At 38.0% G+C, this 15,718-nt stretch overlaps 2 protein-coding genes across 3 annotated transcripts in view; one reads left to right on the plus strand and one right to left on the minus strand.

The window, feature by feature from the left end:
• LOC134210849 (muscle-specific protein 20-like) overlaps nt 1-15,718 on the plus strand; it is a 211,210-nt gene that overhangs the window by 49,445 nt on the left and 146,047 nt on the right. The gene's annotated exons all lie outside the window — the stretch shown is intronic.
• The window catches only part of LOC134210842 (protein takeout-like), a 40,440-nt gene continuing 28,792 nt past the window's right edge, over nt 4,071-15,718 (minus strand). The window contains exon 5 of one of the 2 annotated variants that reach the window (XM_062687198.1): nt 4,071-4,955. In XM_062687198.1, the coding sequence (XP_062543182.1) occupies nt 4,639-4,955 (317 nt within the window). In that variant the 3' untranslated portion in view covers nt 4,071-4,638. The remainder of the gene's footprint in view (nt 4,956-15,718) is intronic. The other variant, XM_062687188.1, reaches the window with a different exon arrangement.

Consider the following 15,718-nt stretch of genomic DNA (forward strand, 5'->3'; position numbering starts at 1 on the left):
CTCCACTCCGTTCACTCAATTCTGTCCCATGTTCTGAGTGTCCTCCGCGAATTTGAGCGAAATTGGATAACAACTGATTTAGCACGAGCCGTTTCAAGTTTGCATGGGAATTAGTATGAAGAAGTGGATTTTTCATCCTACTGATTATGGCGCTTCCTCATACAGCGCTGGCGAAAAAAGAACCCACATGGTCAAAATCGCATGTTGATTAATCGTTCCAATAATTAGTAATCGATTTGAATCCAGCTTGCGAATCTTTGATTATCTTTATTGAACTTTTCGAAGCGCATGTTCTGCTTTCGTCAGCGCTTAATTGGAAAGCGCCATAATCAGTATGATGAAAAGTTCACTTTGCCCATACTAATTCCCATGCAAATTTGAAACGGCTCGTGCTAAATCAATTCATTGAGGACACTCAGAACATCATTGAGTGATCGGTGTGGAGAAAAATAGAATTTTTGAACCACCCTAATATATATCTAGATAAAAATTAAATTAAAAAAATACGCTCGAAAAACCCAATTTTCCATACCACCCTAGCGATTTAAAAGTAAAATCGATTGAACGAGTGATGTAAACAACCTACGGTTACGGTCTGTTCAGTGAAGTTGATAAGCGTTGATAATATTGAACATGTTATTCTACCAATCGGTATATTGAGTGAGGATGCGCTGGAAATATTTAAGGAAGTTATGATTACTACATACAAACATTTTGTTTTTGACGAATTGGGCGGAATTTTGGGTTTTATAACACTTCTAGAACTGATGTTTTTGATTTCCTCGTACATAAAGCCATTTTTTTAAATGATGAAAAAACTTCAAATTCCCTCAAATTCCCCAATAGCAAAATATGAAGAGCAATCCTTAGCCATTCCTCTGTCTAAACCTGGGAAAAATGGATCCCCCTTTTTCCCCCCATTCAAAAATACAGGCATTTGAGAACAACGGATTTTTTCAAGAAAAACAGTGATATCTCGGCAATCCACCAACGAATTTTCTTGGTTATATAACCAAAACGTGCATTTTTTATGCTCTAAAACTTTGTAGAAGACGTCAATTCGATAAAAATTAAAACCAAAAAGTTACAAACAAAATACTGATTTTTTTAGGATCACCCTAACATAATTATTTAAAATTATCATAACAAATGATACAAACGACGTACAACAATGGTTTCTTCAGCAATGTGCCTCAAAATTAAATAAGGAACAACTTTCTAGAACATCGTACAATGCTAAAATTAGAAATATAGAAGTTAAAAATTTTATCTCAAAATGTAGTGGGGTCACCCTATTGCAACAAACTTCAAAATAAAGCCTAAATAATAAGCTTTGACTTTGCTGAAGACACTTTGATCCTAAAAAATTATCATTATGGTGAAAATATTTTTTTCCTCCTAATTTCACGACGTGGCCCACTGTGATTGCAGGGTCAAATTTATTTATAGTGGAAATGATAAGGTTATCTGGTACCGTCACTGTTGTTCAAGTGTCTACGTTTGCCTTTTGAGCCCAGTTCGTTTTCCGGTGGGGAGGTATTTGTTCGTTTATCACTCCGGCTACGGTTTCGAAGTTCGATTGTACGAAGCAAGTTGTTGTATCCTTTAGTACGTTTGTCTTTTGGGGGTGATGTTGGATGTTTATCTTTTCGAGATTGTCTTTCATTACCTTGCTCGATTATTGGAATTGTGTCTTCTACGTCTGAGGTTGATGTTGATAGGATATGGTTACCTGCATCTTCCACATTGGTTTGCGGTGACCTGATGTTACTTGCTGTTTTCGTTTTATTGATACCTGGGGGATGTGTCGGTATCGCTTTTTTGATGCGGTTAAGCTCAGCTTTAACAGTCTCAAGTTCTTTTCGAAGATTCTTAATGATGATGTCCTTTTCCTTTTCGTTCTGAAGTAAGCGATTCTGCAAAGCGCTGGCGTACGATTCTTTTCCTCTCTCACGGATTACACGGCGGGCTTCTTCACCCAAAAGATATCCTATTATGTATCTGTTTTGACTTGGATGATTTCAGTTTCTTGTTGGTATACAGAGCAATCTCGAGAGGTAATCGGGTGGTTTTCCTTACAGTGCAAGCAAAATGCAGGGTTTTGACACTGTTCCCCTTCAGTTGTGTGGCGTTTTTGAGAGCAACGCAGACAGGTAGATACTTCTTTGCAGAACTTCTTCGGGTGGCCATATTCACCGCAGTTGTAGCATAATAGTGGGGATGGATAATACGTACGTAGTTTTAATCGCAAAAGGCCGATGTATATGCATTGCGGGAGAACAGCGCCTTTGAGTGATAATACTAGCAGTGGAGTGTTTCGTAGAGCACCGTTGACTCGTTTCTGAATTCGACGGTGTGTGCCATCAATCAACTCAGTAATTGACAACAATTTGTCAGCAGTGCTACGTGAATAAGTGCGAAGCAAATATTTGGTTCCCCTATTTTCCTTTGAGGCGTCGATTTTTCTGGCTTCCTGTGTTCCTACCATTTGTTCGACCGTCTTTCCTATAATTATTGGGCTTGGGAGACGCGCGTTCAGGTTTTCTTGGCTCCGTGAAGGGTTTTCTTCTTTAACTTGCATAACAAGTACAATTTGATACCCTAATTCATCGTTGCTCAGCATCCAGTTTGGTACTAATGCGTTTCCTTGGAATTCAGGTGGGTCTCCCGGAGGCCTCTCAATTTGGAGGCCTCGATTAGCCCCGGCCATGGCCGGAGCCCGAAACCGATTTTTTGAGTCTTAGTATTTAATTTGTTGCTCACAAAGTATACCCAAAACAGAACGGGTACAGTACAAGTGTGTTTTCACAATGGCGCTGTTTTTATGCCAGTCGTTGTTCGCACAAGATTGACCATTAAATTTTTCCACAGTTAGGTAGTATAACTAGTAACTAACTATTAGTTCGTGTAGTTTCTATACTAACGACCGTCCAGTGAGGTTATTAGAAATTATCTGATTATTATTAACAGCAAAATATCGTTATAGTCTGACGACACGCAAAGTAAACACACCGAATGATGCCGATATGAAAACAACGATGATGTATTTATTGAAAATTCTTTGGAAATTCCACAAATAATTTATTTTTGAAAATTCCGAAGAATTCCAGTACACTTCCCGAAAAATCCCGTGACCGTTTTGAATTTCCATGAAACTTCATAATGAAGTTGCACATATTTACTTTTTTAGCAATTTTCTGTAATATATTCCAAAACTGTCTTTAATAACGAAATATTCAATCTCATATCAGCAAACGTGCTCTATATAGTGAATTACGCGATGTATTCGTTTTTTAAACTCACCATTAACAGAACTGTTAGAAAAACAAGTCTGGTAGGGTCCTCTGCATGTCTGCTTCAGGACTAGATATTAAACGACCATCATGATTAAATCACTTGTGAGTGCATTTTTGTAAGTTCTAATATAAATTTTAAATTAACGCAAATGTCGCGGATGCTTCTTCTTCTTCTTCTTCATTACATCCTCACTGGGACATTTCCGCCTCGCGGCTTAGTGTTCATTAAGCACTTCCACAGTTATTAACTGCGAGGTTTCTAAGCCAAGTTACCATTTCTGCATTCGTATATCATGAGGCTAACACGATGATACTTTTATGCCCAGGGAAGTCGAGACAATTTCCAATCCGAAAATTGTCTAGACCGGCACCGGGAATCGAACCCAGCCACCGTCAGCATGGTCTTGCTTTGTAGCCGCGCATCTTACCGCACGGCTAAGGAGGGCCCCGCGGATGCATGAAGTAGTAGTAGTAGTAGTAGTAGTAGTAGTAGTAGTAGTAGTAGTAGTAGTAGTAGTAAAATAGTAGTAGTAAAATGCCCTTTTATTTGAACAAAACGGCGTACCGATTCAAAACTATAGGCTTTGCACATCTCCACTTACTGCAGTTCAAATCAGGAAAAGCATTTTTTTAAATTGTCAGGATTCATGTCTAGAAATCTATTAAATACTTATTGTTGGAATTTGTGACTTTCACTAAAAATTATCTTCAGATTCTCTCCTGTTTAAATTATTATAGGACTTTACCTTTCTTTCTCTCTTTTACAGGTATGAAGTGCTTCTAAAACAAGTGCATTGTAACCACCCAAATTTATCAAAACATCATCGTCGTCAACATCGTTCGGTCATCGCAGACGCAGTAGGAGGGTGAACGGCCATGAAAATGGCCTCCAAAGCCGTTCTCCGCTGAACGCAAAAGTGAAATCGAAATCATCTGAAATTAACAGGCGACCAGCATTGGAGCGCGTATTCCCTCACTAGACCACTCACGTTCGCCACTGCACAACAAACAGCCACTGCCTGACCAGAGTGAGCCGTCGATAGTACCGCGCGCGTACGGGTGAAACGATGATGAACGTAACTTCCCAAATGTGTGAACCGATTCCGTACGGAGAAGCTCGCCATGAGGAACAACAACGATTCAATCGGCGGATATTCAGTCTTTTCGTTGGATTCACGTAAGAAAATTCATTGCAGTTGATGACAAAATTCATGGCTTTTGGATGAATAACTTCATTGGTTTTGGGGTTTACCGACGATGGAAATTTATATACAAGAAATGATTACAGAAATGGTGTTTTACTTTCGATACACAAAGTTGATAATCTTACCTTGCGCCCTCCTTAGCCCGATCGTGGCAAATCAGCCACAAAGTACTCGGCCGGTATCTGATGGAAGATGTTCTGCATGATGGCCAGCAGGATATCCTCAATGGTTTTGGCGATAATGGGCTTCAGGGCTTCGGACACCGGTCGCCAATTGTCGTTCAGATACTGGTTGGTGCTGTCTTCGAGCACTTTGACGCCCTCGAACAGGTTGCCCATGTTCAGCTTCAGGCCGGATATTGTGTAGTCCACCTTCGATGTGGTCACGTTGTAGAACACGTGGTTATCCCGCTCGTACAACGAGGTGGTCGTCTTCATGATGATATCCATGTCACCTGTGGATGATGTACGTACGGTGAATGTGGCGGGAAAATTGAACCATAGAGGTGACATTATTTGGAATTCGAACTGGAGACTTTTCTTAAATCCTAATTTTTAATGTCATATTCACGTTAACGTAATTCGAGGGCAAACTAATCAGTAGACTCACCACCAGATAAGGCCTAAACATTTTTTGCTGTTCTAAAACATTTTTTTTAATGGGCCCTTTTACGATCCTAACTCCTACGATTTCCCGCGAAGAAGTTCGATGGCCACCTGAGATCACTGCCAGAACTGATTTCGGAAAAATCGCCCAGCACTATAACAAATTTTACAACTGGATCATTTTTATAAATATTATGAATTTTCCGGAAGGATGGTCTCCAGTAATCATCATCTTCTTCTTCTACGGCTCTACATTCCTATTGGGAAATCCTTTCAGGTTCTCTTTTGGAAATGCCTTCAAAAATAAATTTGGAAATTCCTACACAAAACCCTACATGAATTTCTTAAAAAAAACTCCTCCAAAAAATCATATGAGAACTCCTCCAGAATTTTTTTCCCTAAAAAAACTAAAAAAAATCCGTTACCAATTATTTTTTAAAATAATTCCTAAAGTAAACACTAAACAACTTTCAGAAAGAATTGTTGAAAAAACTCCGAAGGTATTACTGACAGATTCTCGGAAAGAACCCATGAAGGCATTTTCGAAGGAATTCTTGCAGGAAGCTCTGAAAGAATTCCCGGAGAATATTTTGAAGGAATTGCTGGAGTAAGTTCTGAAGAAATTCCTTAGAGAAATTTCGAAGGAATTCCTTATGCAATATCTTGAAGAATTTATATAAGGAATTTATGGAATAATTGCCAAAGAAATTTCAAAAGAAGGAATTTTCGAAGGAATTTCTGGAAAGGATGAAGGATATCCTGAGCAGTTTTAGGAGAAACTCCTAACAGATTTTCTTAAGAAATTTTAAGAGGAATTGCAAAATAAGCTTTTGTAGGAATTCTTTAAGGAAAAAGAAAGTTTCGTATTCTGCAATCATTTTCGTATGCATTCCTTGAAAAATTCCGAATGACATTCGTAAAGGGTTTTCAGAAGAAATCGGTAATGGAAATTCTAAAGGAATCTTCGGAGAAATTTCGTAAGGAATTCCTGAAAAAAAGACATAAAGAAATTTCCAAAAGAATTCCTTAAATAATTTTGAGAGGAAACTTCTCGGAGGAATATCTGGAGAAATTTCCAGAGAAATTTCTTGATTTATTTCAAAAGTAATTTCTGGAATATTTTCCGAAGGAATTCCTGGAGACAATTCCGAAGGAAATCTTTAAAGAATGTCGAAACGATACTTCTTTGAATATTTCCAGGAATTCCAGGAATTGGAAGTTTTTGAAGATACCTAGAGCTTTTACAATAAAGTATTAAACAATTTCAAGACAATAAAGTAAAATTAAAATTTCATAATGTTTGAAACTGTCTGACGTTTTAACTAAATAATTTGACTGAACACTAAGCGGCGAGGTGACAACATCCCAGTTCTGGGTTACAGTGGCAGTTAATAAGAAAAGAAGAAGCGTTTTCAACTGATGCTCGCAATATACCAAGTGGTTTTGTCAATCATATTCAAAAATTGATTTCAGAATAAAAATTAGTTACTCGGGACAAACAAAAAACTGGAAAATCATTCACAGTAAGGATTTAATTATTTTGCAAAGTTTTGCCAAATAAGTCAACTGTCATTTTCAATGTGCTACTAAACCTGATATTATTGTACTGCAATGATTTGCCTACGCCTACACCAATGTCAGATCCTATAAGATCCTATATAATTGAGAGGGCTTTTTGGGCATGTATCTAGGCCCTCGCAAAAGCTTATGTATCACAACATACATATAATGCGAGTCAACTACAAGTTCTGGTGTCCGACTGAATGAGGCACTGGCTAAGACGAATTCCAAAAACCAGTTAAACAATGTAAGGGAACTGTTCCGATCTCAATCTCACTGTACATATATCAATCTCAAACAAAGAAATACGGCACCAAATTCGTCGTTTCTTTTTGTCAACATGCGTGCTCACTGCTGAAAAAAATCACAAAAATAATAAACAAACCAAATTCCTCTCCATTTCTTTGTTTTTGATGGGATGGAAATAGGAACTATGAGATGAAGTGGCGAACCGTTCCCCTATGTATTATTTTAATGGATAAAATGTCATTCGAACTAATCAACCAACTTATTAATTAACCAACACGCTAAAAATGAACTACTCAAAATTGAGTCGAATCCGACTCATTTTCATTAAAAACGGGACAACTCAAAATTTGAGTAAAAGATACTACTTCAATAAAATGATGATTTTGCGAAAGTTAAGCTTGGCCTTCCATCAATTTTTAATACGACAGATGCGAATCAAGTTTATCTATCTATCTAAGTGCATTTTACGACAAACAGACTCCTAGTTTAAGTGCAATCATCATTCAAATTAGTTCTCTTCATTTAGCCAGCCCATACATTCAATGCGGAATCTTGATATCGAATGGAAGTAGTTTCCAAAGGTTTGTTGCACGTTCAAAGAACGTATTGCTATAATGGGAGGAACTATGCTGTATAACGACAAGGTTTCGGACTCTGGCACTTCTAAATGGCAGCAGTTTTTCAATAAGATATTGTCGACCGTAATGCATAATTTTAAATAAGTAACATAGCTTCGCAAATTAAAAAAGCTATAAAAAGAACAACCCAACAATTGCTGCTGAAGGTGTGTTACACTAGAAAATCTAGATAAGTTGAATACCCATCTAACGCAATGATTTAATGACATTTTTAAACGATCAAAGGCAGCAGCAGAAGCATTTAAAACTAATTCTGCGCCATAAGAAAAATAAGGCAACAAAAGTGATTTGAATAGTTTTAGTTTTGCAGGAATAGGAAGCATTCCTGCAGTTAGTCGTAGGTGTCTAATGCCTGCGTAGACTTTCCCACATTGGGCAATTAAATGAGAATGCCAATCGAGATTAGACTGAAAAATTACGCCAAGACTACGAGCTCTGTCGACATATTCTAGTATTTCGTTATTAATTTTTAATTCAGGTAAAATTGTACGAATATGTCGTCTACATTACATTACTTTGGTTTTCGATGAATTTATGGGAAGCAAATTATTTATCGACCATTGCAACACTCTTCGTAGGTCAAAATTAATCAAATTCGCTAAGTTCTCTAAGTTAGCATCACCTGAACAAAGATACAGTTGTACATCATCTGCAAACATTTGGATCAAACAGTATTTTAAGACTGTTGGTAAATTATTTATAAATACCGAAAATAGCAGTGGACCTAAAACTGATCCTTGGGGTACACCCGATAGAATGTTGATGCGACTGGATAGACTGTCTTCTAATTCCGAATGCAAATAAGATCTTATTAGATAAACAGCATCACGACTAAAACTGAATTGATATGACAATTTATGCAGTAGTTTGACATGGGAGACTCTATCGAATGCTTTAGAGAAATCTATTAAAGGCAAAAAAGCAACACCTTTTCTGTCAATGCTCTGTTGTAAATCATCGTTGACTTTGAGGAGTGTTAAAATGGTACTACGGCCAGATCCGAAGCCAGACTGATAAGGACTTAGAAGATTAAAACGTCGTATATAACTTTGAACCTGAATCTTGAGAATTTTCTCAAACACCTTTGAGAGCGAACACAAAATACTGGTTGGACGGAGATTGTTCAAGCCAGCTCCAGCCGGTTTCTTGCGTATTGGGATAATTTTCGCAACCTTCCAAGCGCGAGGAAATGTAGCTGTTGAGATGAATAAATCGAAAAGGATTATCCTTATGAACTTTAAAGGAATACCATCTATACCGATCGCGTTAGAAGCGATTGAGAGAATAGCATTCGAAACTTCAAGCCCATTGCATGGACTGAACGAGAAGCCATCATAATTGGATGGTGGTATCGCAGAATGAACTGGATCTCATGTAAAACCTTCACTAAAAAAAAAAGCGTTAATTTCTTCCCCAGTATACGGCGTGTTATGGTTATAGACCCCGCCAGTAACATTAAGGTGTTTCAATTTTGCCCAGAGCTGTTTATTTGAACTGGCTGACTTTAGATTAGATATTGGCGATATGCTACGTCTCTAGCAATAATTGTATTTAGTATATTATTATTGAACCACGGTGCATTTTTTCTAGAACTAGGGATACTTTCATCATGTTTTATGCTTTTTCCAAAAACAAGAACTAATATCCCGACCAATGCTGGCTGTAGATCGAGAATCCATATAAACTACGGAGAGAATGGCCATTTCGGTAAAAACGGTTCCGGGAACATGATGAAATGGTAACAGATCGGAATAATGCAAATATGGGTACCTAACTTCATGGCTTTGCAAGAGGATGATTACAGCAACATTTCCTGAATGATAGTGTCCACTGTCTCTCTTATAGCAGGTTCCAGGGACCTTCGAGGAGGGGCCGATTTTGAAACCATCTGGAACCATGCATATATGGGTGTCAAAAAACAAAATGTTTTCTGAAACGATGAAACTGTCATATTAAAATTAAGTTACATCTGACATACACTAAACAAATAGGGGAACAGTTCGCCACTTCATCTCATAGCTCCTATTTCCATCCCATCAAAACAAAGCAATGGAAAGGAATTTGGTTTGTTTATTATTTTGTGATTTTTTTCAGCAGTGAGCACGCATGTTGACAAATAGAAGCGACGAATTTAGTGACGTATTTCTTTGTTTAGCGATGAGATGGATATATGTACAGTGAGATGGAGATCGGAACAGTTCTCTACAAGCATTATTTGGGATCTGGGATTTAAAAGGAAATTTAGACGACGGAGTATGTACAAGGAACGTTTGGAAAAGGGAGGAAATTGAGGGTCAGCTACCGGTCCTAGACAAAAGGCGATTTCTTTCCCAAGCCAACCAGCAAGCTAGATAGTTGCATCTTTGGAAGTTTATTAACCTAAAACAATAATTTGAGTGAAGCCGTGTTATAGTGCTCAAAATAGGCTTGTGGTGAAAGTTTGCTTGCATAGAGAACAAGCAAGAATCAAGTATGAGAATATGCGAATGGACCGGTTAGCTCGAACATTATCCTCTTTTCCAATTCCTCTAATTAGGACCCATAGGTATTTATTACATAAGCCCTCATGGCCAGCCCCGAGAAGTCGACGGTCTCGACAGAGTCGACCAGACGAGCTGAAGATCTACGAATCACTTACGTAGGTGTGGACGAATCGTCGGTGAAGACCGCAATAGCGACGCGCACTCTTCTCATCTATATCGGCTCAGTAAACTGAATTTGTGCTCCGAGAGAGCCAATAGAGACCAGCTTTCGTTCGCAGTCCTCGATCCCTCCGTCTAAGAACCGCTGGAGAACTCAAGGGAGGCGAAGTTTTATCGTCGTTCCGTTGTAAGTACACAATAAAAATTGGTAAAAAGCATAGACCGTGTTTGTATTTCCGATCAGTTTTCCAAGCCGACCCTGAAGTTAGTGTTGAGAGGCCTCAGCTGGTAGCAGAGCTCAAAGGAGTCCCAGCAGGTAATACAAGATGATGATTATAGAATCTATACTAAAGATACATTTTAAGGACTGTAAGACTCACTGGCCTATTTGTAACAGGTTCCGGTGTTCTACAAAAGTGTCATTTGTTCAGGGTGTATGGCCAATCCCGTGCTGTTTTCACGGAAAGACCATATCTCTACTTATACCTGACAAACTTTCGATATGTAGCTAGCATTGGTCAGCACAGTGCTGTGCTGGTAACGGTAGATCAAGAAACGATCTTCAAACGATTCGCAATCGTTGGCGAGTTTTTATCACTTGATTATTTAAAAGTAAGTTTGCGAGTGAGTTTTCATCATCCCCGATTTTTTGAAAATTTGATTTTCCCCATCCTGGGTCAGCATATTAGTTCTAGTTTCTGGGGAAAGCATAAAACATGATGGAAGTAAACGTCAACTGAAATGACAAGCAGAAGAAAAATGCATTTTTGACATCCCTCGGAAATCCCGGAACATCTCCGGTGGCCAATTGACAATCTGAGATTTTGCATAGCATAAGGACAGTATACCAGAAGAGTTTGTGCGTCCGATGGTCTCGGTTTTATCAAAATCGGATTATTTTACGCAAGTTATGCAGATTTGAACTTTGACAAAAACAAATTCCTATCTCAACCATTTTGTCTAACCCCCGTATGTCACTACACCGACTCAGTGACACCATCACTTGAAAAAGATTTGAAATTTAATTCTGACGAGTTTCACCTTAACATCATTTATGAAATGTCATAAGACGGGTTTAGTACTATTCCAATTAATTCTACCATGTTGTACTGCTCTATAGATACGAATTTCGACATCAACTGTTAGGCCATCTTCAGAGTCTCGTGTTTGACTCGACTCGTTGGCGGCGGCAGCGTGAGTAAAACCACCTGCTGCGGCGGCGTGGCGCGGCGTCGCTTAGGTCCATACATAATATTATGTACTGGGGTGACCTTGCACACTTCGACTCGAAATCGTACGAAATGCTGTCGCATCGAGATGCGCAATGAGGCACCTGGTATTGGCGAACAAACGTTGCATGAAGAAGAAGAAGCATAAAGATGATATTCGAATAAAAAAATGCACGGGGAAGCGTTCGAAGAAAATTTTGAAACTCTTTTTAAAAATTCTATAAGCAATTTAATTAAAAACGGTGTGCAGTGCGGGGTCGGAAATGTCTTATACTGTGTATAAAGTACAATATCAGTAAATAAAATTTTAAATCGAAATAATGTGGTTATCATACAATATAAGAAATTTCCGACCTCGTACTGCTAACCATTTTTATTTAAATTGCTTCTAGGATTTTTAAAAAGAGTTTCAAAATTTTCTACTTGTGCTTCCCTGGGCAATTTTTTTTTCGAATATTATCTTTTTTGTTTCTTCTTCGTCATGCAACATTAGACTGCCAATTTGCCAGAATTTCCGACAAAATTTGGTTCTTTCTTAAATTTTAAAAGATTTCTAATTTTATTGATTTGTACTTAGTGTATAGGCCATAGCCTATTCAGATTACGCCATTTATGATAATAAATATAATAATAAATAGTAACTTGATGCCAATCCCCATACATTCAATTTTCTTTTTCTGGGCAGAGAGTATCCATTGTAATTGCCACACAAGATACTTACTCATGCAATGGCGGCCATAGAAAAGCTTTCAATTAACAACTGTTCTAAAAAAATCTAATACTAAGTTGAAAAGCTTGAAAAGTAGAGCCGTTGAAGAATAAGAAGAAGAAGATTTAACTCGATAATTATTATAATAAATGTCGTAATATGAATAGGCTATTAATGGTTTTATTTTGTATATCACGATTACACCTAGAGCTGGTGTCTCTGAAGTTTCTTAGAAATTCTTTAATAACTGAAACCTGTTTTCTTCTTTATAATGAAGTGCCTTGTTCGTAATGCTAATCCTCGCAGGCAGTTTATAGTATACAATATTCTGAAAAAACCGCTTATCATATTTATTTGTGGCGGATAATATTAAACGCAATATTGTTTTATCCTTTGCAGATAGGGACAAAGGCAATATTGCCAGCTTGATTTGACCCTTTTGCCTCTCTGATGCCTTTTTCAGCGACAGTTGCAGTTCTTGTAGGTAATACTATGTTCACACTAGGGCCTTGTAACATGTTGTTCGGCTAGCTTTCTTTTGTCGATAATTTGAATAACATGTTATTCAGGCCGTGATGCGATTGATACAAAATTTGGGACCACAACAAAAAACAGCATAAGCATATTAAGCAGAATTCTGATTCTGATTGAAATTCACAGTTCTGATTCCCCGTGAACCATTCTTTCAATCTTCTCACCGTCCACATTAGCAAACATTTCTATCATGGTTGATCATGGTTTCGCTCCGCATTTGCCGGTGCTCCATGCTTTATTTCATTTGATTTTTTCCTAGCCTTTCACGTCCACCGATATTCGGTTTCCAATCTTCGTTGTCATATGCGACGCGCACCTTGCACAATGAATTCGACGCAATACTGAACTACCTCCCAAGAGATCATGTTTATAATTAGCAAACCCATCGAATAATAACTCGCCAAATTGAACACCTCTCTCGCTCTACGGAAAACAAAATCCTCCATTCATGATTTCATGAGGCATTTACCATGAAGCTGATCATCATCGGTCATCCAGCGAGAATTCAACAAACGGAAAATAAACTGCCCGTGGCCCGTCATTTCGTTCGTGCTCTGCCTCGCCCTATCTGAAGGCGCGCGTTGCTGCTAGCTGATCGAAATCACTTGTGAACGCTGCTCGCTTGTTGCCACGACTTCTGTTGACTATGAACAGGTATGACATGCGAATAGCAATATTCAGGCAGCCCCGTGTAAATGAACCGAACAGCAGTTTACGGTAATGTAGCAGCCGTAGCATGACTTTACTTTCGACCATCATTTACACAACGCACCAATACTTGCCACCGATTCCATTTCGCGCCACTACCGAGATGAGGCAACGATCTCCTATGGCGCTGCACTCCTGGTACATTTACTTTACGAATGTATAAATTCTACTCAATTGGGCAAGCTCTCAGGAATCACGCCTAACCGTCCCCTAACAGTCACCATAATGAAAATTATCGTTGCAGTCTTACGATTTACTGTATGAGGATGATGCTTTCAAATTCATGGCGAAATGATTCTCACTCTGTGTTGGAAAATGGTACCACGATACTGAATATCATGAAGGTTTTGGATGACCGTTTCTGGTTATCTATCAGGTAAATTAGTTTCATCGCGTGAATCGGAATAACTTTATAGTGAAATTATTCATTTGAATTGGAATCATTTTTATGCAATTCTTATAAAATGGTCCATCAGCAAATTCTTTAATTCGTCAATGTTAAATAACTTAATAAACAAGATTCAGTGTCACAGACAAAAAGCATAAAATAATACTTAGAGATCTTTTTTGTTTGTTTACAATGTGTTTGTTTCAAGTTCAATTGAATGTTTGAAGAATAGTAAATGAAGCTTAATATTATATTAGAAGTGCATACAGATTAACAATTTTATTGCAGAATAGGTAACATATTATGTAAACCAACCTACTACAGAATCTTCACACAACACCATAAACTAAACTTATTCGCGTCAACAAATTTACCCCTGAAGTTATACTATCCTGAGCTCATCGAATACCATTCGGCTCACTTTCCATACTGCTGTTGTTGTATGCATCCATGCTCGATCCGAAAACACCACAACCTGCAGCAAAAACCGATTCCATCTGCGTTGGGTCGATCTGCTGCGCTGTGAGTGCGACGCAAATTGGAAAATTTCGCGCCAATCGCACCATACTAGCCCGCGCTCCGCTGACCGACAGGCAAAAATGGTCGGATACGCCAAAGGAACACAACGGAACGCAAAGTATAGGACGAAACGCTCCTAACCTACTCCGGTGCTGTGCTCTTGGTGTCCGAACGTACTCGGCGCAATCTATTGAACTTTTTGCAGTCCCCTCCTAAGGAAGGCGTGCGTTTTCGACATCGCGCAAACGTGGGGTTTTCTCCTATTTTTCGTTTGGACAGTTTGTTTTGTAAACTGGTCATGCTCTTATGTTGTTGGTTTCTGTCATTTTTCAGTAGAAATTGGAACTAATTAATGTCATACAATTCTGCAAAATGTGATATTACCAACATTTTAGTGCTATTTAGGTGAATCTTTTGGTTATCTTCTGTGTTCTTTGGTGCTTATTGAAATTGCAAGATATAAATTTCGCATATGCTCACACCTTTTTATCACTTTTGACATAAAGCTTTATTATAGTTCTAGAACTATTTGTTCTGTTTCTGGCGATTGACATCTATGCAACTATACGATAATAAATTAACTTGTTTGTTTATGCTACAGAATGGAAGAGGGTTCATCAACACATTTCCAGATTTTAAAATAAATAATTTTCAAAGGTACTTATTAAAAGTAACTTGAAATATTTAATTCATTAAAATGGTTGCGGCGCTGCTTCAGAGGATATCCAAAAGAATTTCTTTTAGAAATTCAGAATGATTTCCTGTGAGAATCCAGAAGAACTTACCAATTAAGATGTTGAAAAACATTCCTGGTCAACACCTAAGATTTTTTTGGGACAATTCCGAAGAAAAAACTCGAGGAATTTCCGTAAAATTTATAAAATAGATAAATATGTTTTTAACTTTTCCTAAGTAAATTGTACATAATTTCATGGGAAATTCAGTTGTTTTTGTGATAAACTTAAAAGAATTTTCGTAGTGGAATTTTAGAAGAATTTTTCGATGAATTGAGAATACCGTCGTCGGGGGTGAAAATTTGTCCGGGGGCGAGAATGGTTCACCACTGTCACCGACAGTCTGGAGACATAGGCTAACTAGAGTGTCGGTCTAGGAGGGGTCATGGCCCCAGCTGGTGAGAGATAATATTTTTAGGCTGCCACGAGTTTTTTTATGCCTTTGCCGCTCATTCTTCTTGTTGTTAACATCACTTAATATGCGAAAAATGAAATTGATTTCTAGCAATTGTGTGATTTAGTCAATACGTGTCTATTTTTCATATTCATTGTACCAATACTTCCCAATTGTACTATTCCTTCCCAACTTTATTGTATGATATTCCGATCCTAAGACATCACGCAAACGTGGGCCCAAGTAACACCAAAAACATCATTATTAACTAAGATCTAATAATGATGTTGAATAAAGGTCGGGAAAAT

The sequence above is a fragment of the Armigeres subalbatus genome, chromosome 1 (genome assembly GCF_024139115.2).
Source record: "Armigeres subalbatus isolate Guangzhou_Male chromosome 1, GZ_Asu_2, whole genome shotgun sequence".
NCBI lineage: Eukaryota > Metazoa > Arthropoda > Insecta > Diptera > Culicidae > Armigeres > Armigeres subalbatus.